The sequence below is a fragment of the Argentina silus genome (assembly GCF_951799395.1).
Source record: "Argentina silus genome assembly, chromosome: 16".
NCBI lineage: Eukaryota > Metazoa > Chordata > Actinopteri > Argentiniformes > Argentinidae > Argentina > Argentina silus.
In genome coordinates, this window is record NC_139670.1 from 11,218,867 (window position 1) to 11,233,205 (window position 14,339).

The following is a 14,339-nucleotide window of genomic DNA, read 5'->3' on the forward strand; positions in this document are numbered from 1 at the left end:
ACTCCTCCACTGTCTGAGAGGGGTTTGGGTCTTCCGCTACAGAGAGAGTGTGAGAGAGAGAACATTTTCTGTGTGATTTTCATTCAATCCAAATAATTGGATTCATTTGGATCCAATCAACTGTTTCTGGAGTGAGTGTATGTATGCATCTGTGGGGGGACATGCAGCGTTCGGCCTGTAGAGGGAGCTACAGGACCGTGGCCAGGGTGAGGTCAGCGAGGCTCCGTTGCACACCTGTTGCAAATGAAGCCTCGTTGACTAGATGGTTTAAGATGTGTGTGCCTCTGCGTTCGAGGAGAAGGAGGGCGACTGGAAAGTCGCCGAGTGTTTACTGACTTTATGAATAAACGGGACCTTTCCCTCACCGACACGCTGCGTCTGCCTCTCTGTGTACACGGACATTGTTACAGCATCATTCATAGAAATGCAAATCTCTCTGTCCCTAATAGATATACAGTAGTTGTCTACCTTTGACACATCTGGTGAATTTCTGATTGTCAGTCATCACAGACAGGAAGTCCTGAAACCCCACCTTCCCGTCCCCTGAAAGAAAAAGTTTATGTTTTTTCAATGATTCCTCTTCATCAGAATATGATGGGAAAACTCAATTGCAAAAGGATGGCTTTTATATTTACAACTGCTTGATCCTGCTTTGTTATTTATTTATTTTGTCCTGCTTTGTGATGTGTTCCTACAGTTGTATGACCTGCGTTGGTGTTGTGCTAAAATATGCCCAAGGACCAAGTTGATAAACACTGCAACTGTTTGGTCTGAGATATAATGTGCGTTTGACTACATGCTGTTCATTTTTGTGAGTGACCTCACCATCGTAATCCGCCCTCTGTAGGGAAACCTCTATCTGTTGGGGGCTGAGCCTGATGTTCACTGAGTCTAGTAAGGCAGACAGCCCCACTGCATCGATGTAGCCGGGGGAATTGGTGGCGAACAGCTCAAACACCGCTTGGAATGCTTTGGGACAAAGAAAAGTATACAACTGAATGTTTTTAACACTTTTTCTATAAACTATTTAAATAATGTTTCCCCTTTGTGACACTTACATTAACACATGAATTACTATGTACAGTATTCAGAATTCAGTATTCAGTGCAGTATGTCATGGCTGTCACACCAAAGGACATCAATGTGTCACCTTCAACATGAGAATCAGACAGCGGCTCCTCTGCAACCATGGTGGCCAGGTCCTCCAGTTGACCGATGGTCATACAGCCCCTATGGTCATACAGCGGTCAGAAGGATCAATGTCATCCAACTAATTACTCTGAAATCTCTTTTTAAGTCCAATTAACAGAATATAATCAGTCATAATGCTGAACTAGCACTGCTGAACAACTGCTTATTTAGATGTTTGATTGATGGATACAAAATCAATCTTAGTATTATGCACCTTCCAAAAGGCTTATAAGACACAATAAAACAATACAGAGGTGAGTGAGTTCTGAACACAGTTACATCACAATTTCACCCCCAAAAATTACAATCACAGAATATTCAGCTCATTCAGATATGGAATATACAGTACATTCACATATTTCACATCTACATCCCTTTTACATCAACTTAATGTTCAGCTCAACTATTCCTCAATAGAAACAACTAAGGACGAGACTGTCCTCCCTAATGTGTCCCTTAGGGCAATTCAACTGAAAATAAACAAAACAACAACACACAAGTGTACAGTAAACATGTTGTCCCCCACGTATGATGTAGCGGCCCTCAAAAAAATGAGTGATGGAGAAATCTGGGAATGAAGCAAGATGTTTATTCATAAACGTTTTACTGACACTCTTGTTATCTGTGTTTTACAGTGCTGTGCGCACTGGGAGGCTTTTCTCTTGGTGGGATCACCTTCTGTGACCAAATAGAAAAATAATGTGGGCGCCATTAGGTTACTATCCTACTAACTCTACTGATATAAGAAGCCTTTACTTCAAACACAAATTTCACCGATAGGCTAAAACAAAATATTTGCACAGGCAAATTATGTGGTTACAAATGTGACTGGCTATAAACCAAGGTTACACAAGTCTGGTTTCCGTATTGATATAAGCCATGTTTCAGTATTAAATTATGCTGCATAACAAACCTCACTCACAAAATATTATTCCCAAATCTGTTATATATGCTATATGCCTACAGCTGCATTTGTAGCCAGACTGAAAAGTTACCAGAACCTGTAGTCTTGCTTCTTACAGCTTTGCATTGATTTCTCAAAATATTATTCCCAAATTCGTTAGGCAATATGCCTACTGCATTTAAGGGGCCGTGTCCACAGCAAGCTTTAACTTTAAATGGCGGCTGTTTTTCTCAATGGAACAGGTTGCTTTTTTAGAGCAACAAACATTCATGTTCCTCTGCACAGCATTGCATTTCATGTGCTCTCTGAACCCCCAAACACCAGGAGCATAGTCTAGTACAGGACACACACAGGATTTATAAAGCTGGGAATATGTACAGTATCCAAGAGTCTCCATTTTGAGCACCATAAATGAAAAACATCCAACACATCACTGAGTGACGATGCATGTTGGATACACAATATCCATACATCTCTAAAATGTCACTCACAGAGAATCCAGTACTTCCTCCAAGTTACTCGGGGACCCTTTGAATACTTGGTGTCTGGTGTTGGACTCCCTGTCTTCAACTTCAACTCTCTGTTTTCTCTGGCCCGTCTCCTCACTGCCATCCTCGGAGTCCACAGCCTCGGTCTCTCTGCTTAGTGGAAATGGCTGGGGCTTCCAGAAAATCTTCCTCCTTCCTCCATCCTCCTCACTGTGGTCTGTGCCTTTGCTGCCTTGTCCCACAGAGTCCTTGGTAACCTGGAGATAAGTGGGTGAATTTGACATAGAGATGGGACTCTATAGGATGATAGAGATGGTATTTTACGTTTACGGCTATATCCTGTGCACATGATAAATAATCTCTGATTTAAATGTACTTTTTTTTTTTTTTTTTTTTTTTTACTGCTGAGAGACATATTTCAGACAAACAGATAGTCAGTGTTACAAACCTTCATCCTGCCAACTAGGGCCTTCTTCATTGTTCACGCGTGCATTTCATAGTTACAACTTCTCAGCTAAACTCACAAGCATTGACTGCAGGGAGATTGGAGTGTTGTGAAGTAATGGATGCCAAAGTTCATACTGTAACATCCAAAATAGTAGAAAAGTATCATATAAATAGCAATACCTTAAGGCCTATGCACAATAGCTATATTAGAGAATAAACAATACAATATCTACATGTCAAGTCAACCAATTTAAATAATAATCCCAGAAGTATATTGTCCTTGATGTCGACAGGGAAATAACAAATTACCATTAGTATAAACCCTCTAACCGTTACAATGTTCCATTTTGTGTTCTCAAATAGAGACAGCAAAGAACAGAACAGAGCCGAGACCCGCTATATTTGCAGCTTCAGTTCCCAAATCGCAGTGTCAATAAATGATTGACATCCCATTGACATTTATTTTAGGCCCGTTTTGACTGCGTCATGCTGTAACTATGACGTTATGCAACAGAGGTCGCATTAGTGACGCAATTTATTTATTGAGCAACATTGTTTATATGATAGTAGCCTAGAGTAGAGTATCCTATCTAGTTTTCAATTCATAATGTTTTATATATTTTGGAGATTAAGCAGAGAACAAAACATGGTTGCTAAAACCTTACATATAATGATATGCCTTTGATTGTCCACCTCTCATAGACTATTTAAACCTTTTGAAACTCTAGCATTGATTAAAGCAAATATTTTGATGTTTGCACTTTCACCTGAACTTTTCACATGATATATCAAAATGAACCATGCTCTTGGTTCATAATGCTCAGCAATAATACAGGCCTATCATCCATGAATATCACACACGAGTAAAACTATGGCAGGTTGTTGCTGAAGAACATGTTTCAGCTTTGCATATAACTTGTTTAACACCACTCATTCGATGCGTAATTTGGTTAGCTCTCAAAGCTTCAGTCGAAAAGATAACTCGTCTATTTGAAATTTGTGTCGGAGTGTGCTGCACTTGAACCCATCCTGACAAATACCATTGAAAGGGTAAGATATCACCTTAAATATATATTTTAAAAAACCCATTAGATATTCAGTCGTGTTATTTTGTCAAAGTTTGATTTAAAGTGGCATTTTACTCTTTTCAAATCTCTATTTTAAATGGGCACTTTTTTTCAGTCTCAACAAAATGATTAGAATAGGCTGCGTTAAGTTCCTCTTCATTTTCTTCAATACATTTTTCTGGGTAAGCAAAACAAACTTATTTTTTACACTCACTAATCACATATGTCAAACAATGTGTGAATAAAATATTCTAACTTAACCAAACTTAACAAAAAGTCAAGAACATTGAAAGATAAAGAATAGTTTGTTACTTTTGATGCGAGAATTGTACAGAATAGTAATTGCTGAATTAATTGATCCTTTGGAATATTACAATACCACTACCACTAGTAATATGTGCCAAAGAAGACTTCAATCATGTTTTCCCGATCACTTTTGACTTCTTAAGTTTAAAGTGTATTTGGATCAATAACACCCAGGCGTGCTTGTTTTGCAGGTGTCGGGCATTGCCCTCATTGTCGTTGGGGCAATGTCGCGCACAACCTACACAGAAATAGCAACTTTCACCGGTAGTGCTCTCTCTCGCACCTCTGTGTTGCTCATTGTAGTGGGCATTGCGGTCTCTGTTATCTCGTTCCTTGGCTGCTTCGGGGCGTGGACCAACAGTCGCCGCCTATTGGCAGCAGTGAGTAACCACATTCCGCCTTCCAGACCGTCTGCAAAGCAAGCTCGCTGCACCAATGGTTGCAACGTTAATTAAATGGTACACAAGTTGTATTCCATTGAATATACGTTGCAGTCTGCATCATAGTAAGTGGCTAGTATTGATGTGGTTACAGACATATTACACACCTATATGCTTTGAGAGATCGCGACTGAAATGTAGGCATAACCTTGAGCTACACTACAAATATGATTCCATAGACATTAATATGCCACTAACACGGTTAACCTTTTAATTATGTGATGCAGTTCACCACCATCCTTATCATGATTCTCATAATGGAGATTGTAGCAGGAATTGTCCTGTACGTCCTTCGCAGTAAGGTGAGTCACAATAATTCCATGTTCACAATATCATTACATTGGTGAAGTGTCACACAAAAAAACTGCTATTCTAATAAATGTATCTGAGTGAATGAAGATACTAAGCTAAACACTTTTGGAATTTTCTAAATCCACCTAATAGTTACACCACATAAACCATTGAAATCCAAGAGTCGAGAAATAAGAGTCAATAGATAATGGAAAGTTTTGGAGTTCATCCAAGAATTCCATTTGATGTCATCTTTAACATATGCTAAGAGGATCTAGCATGGCAAGAAAACGTGTGGCTTTGCGAGACTACACCTAGACTTACGATCTGGGTCAGCACCCCTAAGCTCCACCCTGCTGAATTCTGTCGTCCCCTGCCTCAAAGACAAAGGCCTTGATTGGTTTCAGTTGAACATTTTTGTCTGTGTTTGCAGCTCCGTTTATTGCCCACTTCCGAAAACATCTTGGGAGAATGCTGTATGTGTATTTGAAAGGTAACCAACATAGCCTGTCCTCTGCAGGTGAATGAGACCATCAGCAAGAAGGCCCGGTCAGCGATCACTGAGTACAGTATGAGGAACAGACCTATCATCGATGACATTCAGGATGAGGTTACACCTAATTATGAATGCTGTATCGATCAGATATTGGCCTACATTAAATGTTTACAAGAATAACAATGCCATATGCCTAGGTTATAATATTATTGAACCCATCAACAAGTTTGATGTATCATGAGAAAGGAAAACTAGAATTCCCAGATAATTATATGCTGTGCATATATTACATGATTTGTGTACTTATATTTGTTGGCCATAATACTGTACTGCCGCTACTGTTTGTGCTCTGTTGTAGTTCCACTGCTGTGGTGCTGAGAACTACACAGACTGGTTCCACAGTAAGGGTTGGGGTAACAGCAGCTCGGTCCCAGACTCCTGCTGCATGGTGGAACTTGAGGCCTGTGGACAAGTCATCAGTACATCCACCATATACCAGAGGGTCAGCAGACGATCCCACTTACGCATGTATAGACATATATACAGATAATCACACACACCACCACCACCACCACTACCACACTGAAGATTGTGAGCAATTAAAACTATTCAATTTGGTTTTCTTAGATCCATCAGCTTAATGTTTTCTGATTAATGAAGGTGACCCTATATTCCTCCTTAGGGTTGTGTCCCAGCCATTCAACATTATCTTGGGAGGAACTTGGTCTGGGTGGCTGCTGCCTGTATTGGTCTGGGGGTTGTGGAGGTAAGCAAATGTCAATCTGTCCATCCTTGTCTATTTGGTCAGTATGACTATTGCAGAGGCAATGGCCGCACTAGGGCATTTATAAGCAGTGTTATAAAACACATGTTTTGTTCCAAAGGTCCTGGGAGTGTTGCTTGGAATGTGCTTGTTGCAAGGGTTGAGACAAAGAAGTTACGAAGACATCAATTGACGTATCACTGACCACTGACCAACGAGCACTGGCCTTTATGTACCTATTTTACACTTCGATTGTTGAGAAGGAAATGCACATATTTGCAGCTATAACACTTTTTGCATATTTACGTTTTCAGTTTTGCAGTGTGGCCACAGAGGGCAGCAATGGGCAAAACTACATCCTGCTCCTTTAAATGCCATATTTTTTATTTAATTTACAAAACAGTTCCAGCAATGACTAGCATCTATCTAGCGAGTGTATCCTTCTTAAAATATCTGTCTTAAAATCAGCCAGTTATGGAGAACAAGAGCGAAATATGTTTTCACTTCTATGTGTCTATGCACCAAATGCATGCCAGGTGCCCATATAATATTAAACTTGTTACTAATCGATCTAGTAGATATTAAACATCCATACTACCTATGGCAGTTATTTAGTTATTATTATTATTATTGTAGTTATTATTATTAGTTATTTTCACTGCAATTATGAAAAGGATGGAAGCAAAGCTGACCCTGCTCTTGCCAAGTCCTCAGAATCACCCAGGTGGTGGAAACGCAATGCACTCAAAAACCCACCAGTGCTTGGAGCTGATAGATTGCATAGAGACTGTGTGTGAACTGTGTAACATGTGTTGAAAGGCCATAAGCCTAGTTTCAAGTATGATGTGCTATTGCAGCTTAAGTTTTCTCAAGTCTCTACGGACCACTCTCCCATGAGATAACATTGGGGAGTACAGCTGGTGGACACTGGCATCTAACTTCCACTCTTAGACAAAGAGACTGTCTTCTGTTCACTATTGTACTTAAGGGTCTTATTGCTTGGGGGGGCGGGGGTTCATGGGAGTATATTAGGAGAGCTGTGACTCTCATTCTTTGTGTGTTCAGCTGATGCATTTTGGGATTAAACAATTTCAACTTCACTTAGGGTTTTGGAGTCTTTATTTAGTAAAAGGCTGACTTTTATCTTCTAGGAATCTTAGTTTTATCAGGGCCAAAAAGCGACCGGTCCTACTCACGACTTTTTTTGGACACATGCACCAGTGTTTTGTTTTTAATGTACATTCACCAACACTTCGTTGAGTACACCGAAGTTAGCACCATCGTTTCTCTCGAATGACTTGTGAGTTTGCCAGTCTCCAGGCTTGTGCAAGCCTATATTCTACGAGACGTCAATTCATATTTTTTCTACATCCATTTGGTGCAAATGCGCTTTTAGTTATGTAGTATGTAAGGTAAATATATATTCAAATAAATACATAGTGATTACATACCTGTTGACACAATTACAGTGAAATGCTTGATAGAACTGGGACGCTGCCATGAGCAAACATCATGAGATGAGACAACATCAACAATGTATCAATTGTGGCAAATGATTACATTACATACATTATTAAACGTCAGAACAAAATAAATACAATCAATAATTAAGATGTAGGCTACCCATTAAGGTTACTGTAGTTTATCTCTGAGTGCTGTAGCCTTGGTTAAAGAATAGCGACTTCTAGAGCGGGTAATGTTTCATCAGCTGAATGTTGTGCGGTATCTTTATTGTCCTGTTGCCAACATTGCTTGCTAGCTGAAGGCTGAGGCGCGTTCCTGTGTGCGTCTCATATTGGTAACCCATTGTGCATGCTCGGTCTGCAGAGGCCTACACGTTCCATTTTACATTTACGGCATTTAGCAAACGCCTTTATCCAAAGCGACTTACAACAAATGCATTTGTTTAAGTAAGTGAATCATCTATCCATCAGTCATCATAAACATTCCTGTGTGATTCTTGTCTTGACCACCCAGTGTGCATGTTCGTTCGGCAGAGGCCAACACGTGGCTGCCCAGGGGTCACCTTTTGCTCACGCGTTCTCCTCACGTTGTTCCGGACAATAGCGAATACTGAGCACTTTCAGTGGGCGGACAGACCGAAACGGCGACGAGGAAGTATGCATTTCGTTGGCGGATTAGCGACACCAGCTACTGCTGTTGAAATGAATCGGGTGATGTCAGACTTCAATGTGTCCATTCTATTTACAGTCATTGGTACTCACTGAAGACAACTCACCTGATCTATATTCTGTTCTACAAGTGTTGCCGAGTAGATTGGTACCACAATATAGAATAGAAATATTAAAGATAATAAGCATATTGTTTGTGGTTCCTTGATGACTATTTGTAAATGCTAAACTTGAACTTTTTTACATTTATATACACATTCACCGGAAGTAGGTGGGCGGGGTTCCACTTATTGCCGTTCACGGAACGGAGGTCTTGTTTCCGTTGAAGCGCCTCACTAACAGCAGCATGCCTTTTCGGACGTGAGAAGTGGCTGAATTGGCAATGCAAGCTTTAGCAATCAAGGTTACAAAACTAAGTAAAAAGGTAAGACATTATGATATTGACATTATTTATAATGGGTGCATGGTAGAATTAGCGAATCAAAGCTGTTCTCAACAGCTAATATGAATGATACGTCGTTACTGGCCGGAGCCGAACCGACGGTACTACTAGTTTGTACAGTCGGAGTTGGGCTGGCACGAACCGATCCATAGACTTGCGCTCCAGTTCAGAGGGTACTGGAAACTAGTGTCGTCTCTTCGGCTAGGTAGCCAGCTAACATTGTTATCTAGCTCCATTTAATTATCTGGCTAATGCGATGGGAAGTGATGGGGCTACGGCTTGGCTTGCTATGTGTGTAGACATTTAACTAGGCAACTAAAGCTTTATCAGATATAAGTCTATGAATAAGTCAATATTTAAACATCATGTCATGTTGTTTTATAGAAAAGCGTTCCTGCTTGCTCTTTTCTTAGAAGTATGTCCCAGGACTTGCTACAGCGAGTGAGAGATCTGGAAGGAGAGGTGGAGAAACTGAAGACACAGCTCAGAGAAAAGGAAGGAGATGGGGATGAGGTGGAAGTGAACACCAAAACGGGTCCTGATGGGAAAGATGAACAGCATGAAAGCGGTGGCAGGAAGAAAGGGAAAAGAAGGGGTCAAGAGCGGCCATTTGACTTCTCTGTCCACCCTCGACGCCATGTCGCCCTCCGCTTGGCCTACTTAGGGTGGGCCTACCAGGGGTTTGCTGTACAAGAGAACACAGACAACACTGTGGAGGCCAGGCTCTTTGAGGCTGTTCTAAAGACACGACTGATCCAGGATCGCCAGAGTTCCAATTATCACCGGTGTGGTCGTACTGACAAGGGTGTCAGCGCCTTTTCCCAGGTCAGATCACTGCACTGCTGATATATTGAAGTAGATGTAAGTCTTGGACATGTTGCAACAGTGAACTCAGTAGCTGTTATTTCAAAAGTTCTGGAGTGGACCCATTGGTTGGGTCACTGAGATGCTAGTGGCGCTATTCCACTGTCACTTTGGGCACCAGTGCTTGGTCTAAAGGTCTCAGACTTTTGTGTTTCCATCTCCGAGAACTATTTTGGGGTAGTTTAGCTGGATAGCATCCTCCTTTATACAGTCATATGGACAGAGAGTCTGAGACTTTCATGTATCTAAATAAAAATGACCCTGCCAAGCCACAATTTGTTCACTCACTCTGATTGTTCATCTGGTGGTTGTCTTCTTTGGCAGGGATAAAACTTGCCAAATATGCCTACTCAAGGGGTATACTATGGAAGCGAGCTAACATTAGCTCCAACTCAGGTTGTTGTCAAAGTTAGCTCGCTAACTCCTTTTACTTGCTATGAAATTACTTTGCAAGAGACATTGGGCAAGCTTGATGCCCATCAAAGGGGACAACCACCAGTGAACCATCAGAATCAGTGAAAGAATGATTTTATTACAAACTGGCTTGGCTGTATTTTTATTTCGATACATGACAGATACTCTGACTCTGTCCCAACGACTGTATAGAGGAGGATGCTATCCGGTTAGGGTATGTGTGATGTGTACTGCCCCTGTGCCCTCCCATTTTTTGGCAAGGCTAGTCTATGGGACACTGCTACAATATGTTTATATGCCATATAAACCATAACCTGCTCTCCCATAGTCCTCAGAATCACCTGGGTGGTGGAAACAGAACGCAACGCACCAAAAACACCAGTGCTTGGCCAAAAAAAGTCTGGACAAGAACCCGGTCTCTGCACCATTGTCACTGGACCATTCATTTATTGACCTATGTATCAACTCAACTCCTATTATTGATTTTGACCAAGCTGTTTTTGTTTTTAGGTCATATCCATAGACTTGCGCTCAACTCAATTTTGTGGAGGCTTGGGTGTGACCCTCCCAGCCAATCACAATGCGGGCAAGACCAAAGCAGACGTCGCTGAGCTTCCCTATGTGAAAATGCTGAACCGAGTTCTACCCCAGGACATCAGGGTTCTAGACTGGTCTCCTGTGGCAGAGGGATTTAGTGCACGCTTTGACTGCCAGTCCCGAACGTACCGGTACTACTTCCCTCGTGGGGCTTTGGATGTAGAGTTGATGGCAGAGGCTGCCAAACGGTGAGGAGCCAAATTAGTTTGAAGACAAGTTAGCAAGTCAACTAGGGAAAGGGAAAAATCTTTCGATTCTGATTTAAAGGGGCAGTCTGGGATTGGTGCATCCACTTTTGAACTTTTAAATTACTTGTATATAGCCATTGATTCTTGAAGATTATAACTTATAAATGCCTCATGAGATTAGTTCAACTGTCTTACCCATCAGAACCCATAGGCCTGTTTTAACCCATTGTTTGTTAACAATGGAATTTTCTATTGATCCATCTATGAATTTGGTTGCATTTAAACTCCAACCCCACCCCTCAGCTGTTTACCAAAACAAGTTGTGGGGCTTTGTTACTTGAATCCCAGATTGCCGCTTTAAGCCACATTTTCTAGACCGGAAGGCAGCATAGCTGGGTAGGGAATTTTAAACCCCAGTGGTCAATTTAGGAGCACTGTTTGCTTACACCAGCTTCTGCCTTGCTCCACAGCTACCTAGGCACCCATGACTTCCGCAACCTGTGCAAGATGGACGTGGGTAACGGAGTTCTGAAGTTCCAGAGAACTATACTGTCTGCCTCTATCCAGCCTATCCTCTGTTCTCACCACATGCACACCTCAGACCCTTGTGACCTCTTCATATTTGAGATCAAAGGACTGGCCTTCCTCTATCACCAGGTGTGAGAATGAAGATGACCTCATGTTATGAAAGTTTTGTTATGAACTCAAATGTGACCAGCAGGTGCATTGTGGTCCGACACTATTGGCTGAAGTTGTTGTTCTGCATAAATCTTTTTTTTAAATCCAAACCTATGACATATTTCTTCCTCACCCTTGGGTGGTGTGTTGCTCCCCCCAACAGGTGCGTTGCATGATGGCAGTCCTGCTCCTGGTTGGCCAAAAGTTAGAAGCCCCGGAAATTGTGAACAAACTTTTGAATGTCGACATCAATCCTAGGAAACCTCAGTACAGGTGAGTTTGGCATTGCTAACACCAGACATAGAAACACTGTGAAATACTATCAAGTAAATACTTCCAAACATTCCCCACACAAGGCTGTACTGTAACTGCAATGATACAATCCTTTCAGTATGGCAGTGGACTACCCCCTGGTGCTGTTTGACTGCCATTTTGAGGGGCTAAGCTGGCAGCTAGAAGCTGAGGAGGTGAACCACGCCCTGGCTACACTGCAGCAGCACTGGACACAGACTGCAGTCAAAACCCAGGTCCTACATGGGATGATCCAAGGCCTGGAGAAGTTGGGTCAGTCCATTGTATCAGTATTACTAGGTGTACACATAAGGATGGGAGACAGCATACAGAAGGAAGTTACTATAGTATTTACTATTAGTACTGTAGTGCCATTGAAGAGTTGTTACAGCTATAACCAAGAACTAGGTAGATACATGCTTAGGGTCTGAATTAGGATTTTCTATCTGATGGAGCGTCACCCCAAACTGATCCCACAGAAATCTCAATTTGACTTCTGAGTATAATTTAACTAGTGGATGACAATAGTGTTTACCCTTCTCTGTCACTACTTACTCAAGTTACAATTTGAACACTTTTCCTGATTGAGGCCTTTTGGTTAAAGTCCTCCCTCAGATGTTTTCTCTCACCTCCATCTACAGGTGGAGTTTCCTCTCCCCACTGTTGGCTGATGGAGGGGACGAGACAGAGGAACTATCAGCCCTTGCTGGAACGTCCGTGCTGTGAGAGCCTGGAATCCAGGATAGAACACTTTGTTAAAAGAGGCAGGCTTGAGCGAGAGGAAGGAGAAAATGGAGGCGAAATGGTACACAGGGGCAAAAGGTCTAAGCAATCCCATAATTCACCCAGTCTGTCTGTCCTCCCTAAAGTGTCGCCTTCGAACCCCAGCATCAATTAGATTAGGTACAAGAGGATTGATGTTAAATGGAGAAATTGGACTTATATACAGTAGGAAAGTGAAGTTTTTTTGTTTTAGTTTTTTTGCTCTACGCACCAAAAGTTTGGATTTGAAATCAATTACTATGGTGTTAGAGTAGAGATTCTCAGATTTTATTTGATGGTATTTGTGTACATAATGTATTGGTTTTCCCATTTAGAAATTAGAACACCTTTTCAGGCTTTCAGGGTACCCAAAACTGATGGGACAGATTTGTCAAATGTCCAAATTAAGCACTCATGTTTCGTATTTAGTCAACAATGCTTTGCATGAAATAACTGCCTGAAGTCTGCAACCAGATGACCCCACAAATACACATCACGTACCAATACTATCAAAGAAAAGCTGAGAATCTCTACTTCACAGCACAGTCATTGTTTGATTTCAAATCCAAACTGGAGTGTAGAGCCAAAAGAAGAAAAAATGCTTCACTGTCCCATTGCTGATACAGGGCACTGTATAAAATGCATGTAAAGTTGGCTTTTATTCTTTTTTTTACTGCATAGTGAAGTAATTGGAGTAATTGTGTTTGTTAAAGGCCCAGTAAGTCATTTTTATATGGAAAATCAATCCAGATTAGGCCTGCGGAAACTTCATGAAGTGCCAGTGAAAGCTAGCACCAAACAGGCAGAACATGCTATTTTGGCAAGAGGAGCATAGGACAGGAGCAGGAGAGATGTATTAAATCTGAAGATGTCTACGTTTTTATAACAAATTATGAGTTTTAAATTGTAAACCACAATGTATTATTCAACAGAAGAATGAAAAAAACCCTGTTTATTTTCCAATGGTGGGGGATCTGTCCACACCTTACTTTTTTTTTTATTATTATAAAAAGACAGACACACACTTGTCTGTCTTCTTCCCAGTGCCTCTCTCCAGAATAAACAGAGAGAAATGAAGCCTTTTGTGTCTGATGTCATTCAGTTGACCATATGACCACCATCATCCTTAGTTGCAACTGCAACTCTACCAGAAGCTTCTCTATCCAGTTGCAAAAGTATACATAGACTGAAACCTGGAAAACACATGGCCACACTATATCGCTGAATAAAACCCTGCTTCAAGATATCCTACATGTTTGTTATGTACTTTCTTGTGGAAAGTTGTAATTAAGTAAAAAATACTCACCAGAAGGTATGTTTTATCAGTTTTTACTTGTAGCAGTGGTGTGTTGCGGCTTATGCCAAGCACAACCTTTCCCCTCATCAAAATAAGAGTCTTCAACATTGCATGTTGTTAGAAGATTGACAGTCTTGTGCAAGACTCTTATTTTGATATGTGACGTGAAGGTTAACGGTGCGCTAAGCATGAGCCGACACCCGGAATAAACCTTTACAGATACAGAATACAGATTCCAACCACATATCTCTAGTGTTTAAGGATTTACATTCAATGAGAGA

At 41.2% G+C, this 14,339-nt stretch overlaps 2 protein-coding genes across 4 annotated transcripts; both read left to right on the plus strand.

The window, feature by feature from the left end:
- Positions 1–4,627: 4,627 nt before the first annotated feature.
- LOC310817217 (CD63 antigen-like) lies at positions 4,628–6,764 on the plus strand (the record flags this gene model as incomplete). Its single annotated transcript, XM_083687658.1, has 6 exons — positions 4,628–4,783; positions 5,071–5,145; positions 5,655–5,744; positions 5,989–6,132; positions 6,313–6,396; positions 6,708–6,764. The coding sequence occupies 6 exons, from the start codon at positions 4,628–4,630 to the stop codon at positions 6,762–6,764; spliced, it is 606 nt and encodes a 201-aa protein (XP_083543784.1).
- A 2,086-nt stretch (positions 6,765–8,850) lies between these two features.
- On the plus strand, positions 8,851–13,990 carry pus3 (pseudouridylate synthase 3). 3 transcript variants are annotated; one of them, XM_083687416.1, is made up of 7 exons: positions 8,851–8,949; positions 9,381–9,792; positions 10,756–11,030; positions 11,501–11,687; positions 11,872–11,981; positions 12,100–12,272; positions 12,641–13,990. In XM_083687416.1, the coding sequence occupies exons 2-7, from the start codon at positions 9,385–9,387 to the stop codon at positions 12,895–12,897; spliced, it is 1,410 nt and encodes a 469-aa protein (XP_083543542.1). In that variant the 5' UTR covers positions 8,851–8,949; positions 9,381–9,384; the 3' UTR covers positions 12,898–13,990. The 3 variants fall into 3 exon arrangements, with proteins under 3 accessions (XP_083543542.1, XP_083543541.1, XP_083543543.1); XM_083687415.1 differs by having other exon boundaries at positions 8,852–8,949; positions 9,352–9,792; XM_083687417.1 differs by lacking the exon at positions 8,851–8,949 and adding an exon at positions 9,023–9,140.
- The last annotated feature ends 349 nt before the right edge of the window (positions 13,991–14,339 follow it).

Coding starts and splice junctions, on each gene's coding strand:
- pus3 (XM_083687415.1), top strand. CDS start 8,908: ATGCAAGCTTTAGCAATCAAGGTTACAAAACTAAGTAAAAAG. Junction 11,031..11,500: donor ATGGCAGAGGCTGCCAAACG/GTGAGGAGCCAA, acceptor CTTGCTCCACAG/CTACCTAGGCACCCATGACT. Junction 12,273..12,640: donor CCAAGGCCTGGAGAAGTTGG/GTCAGTCCATTG, acceptor CTCCATCTACAG/GTGGAGTTTCCTCTCCCCAC.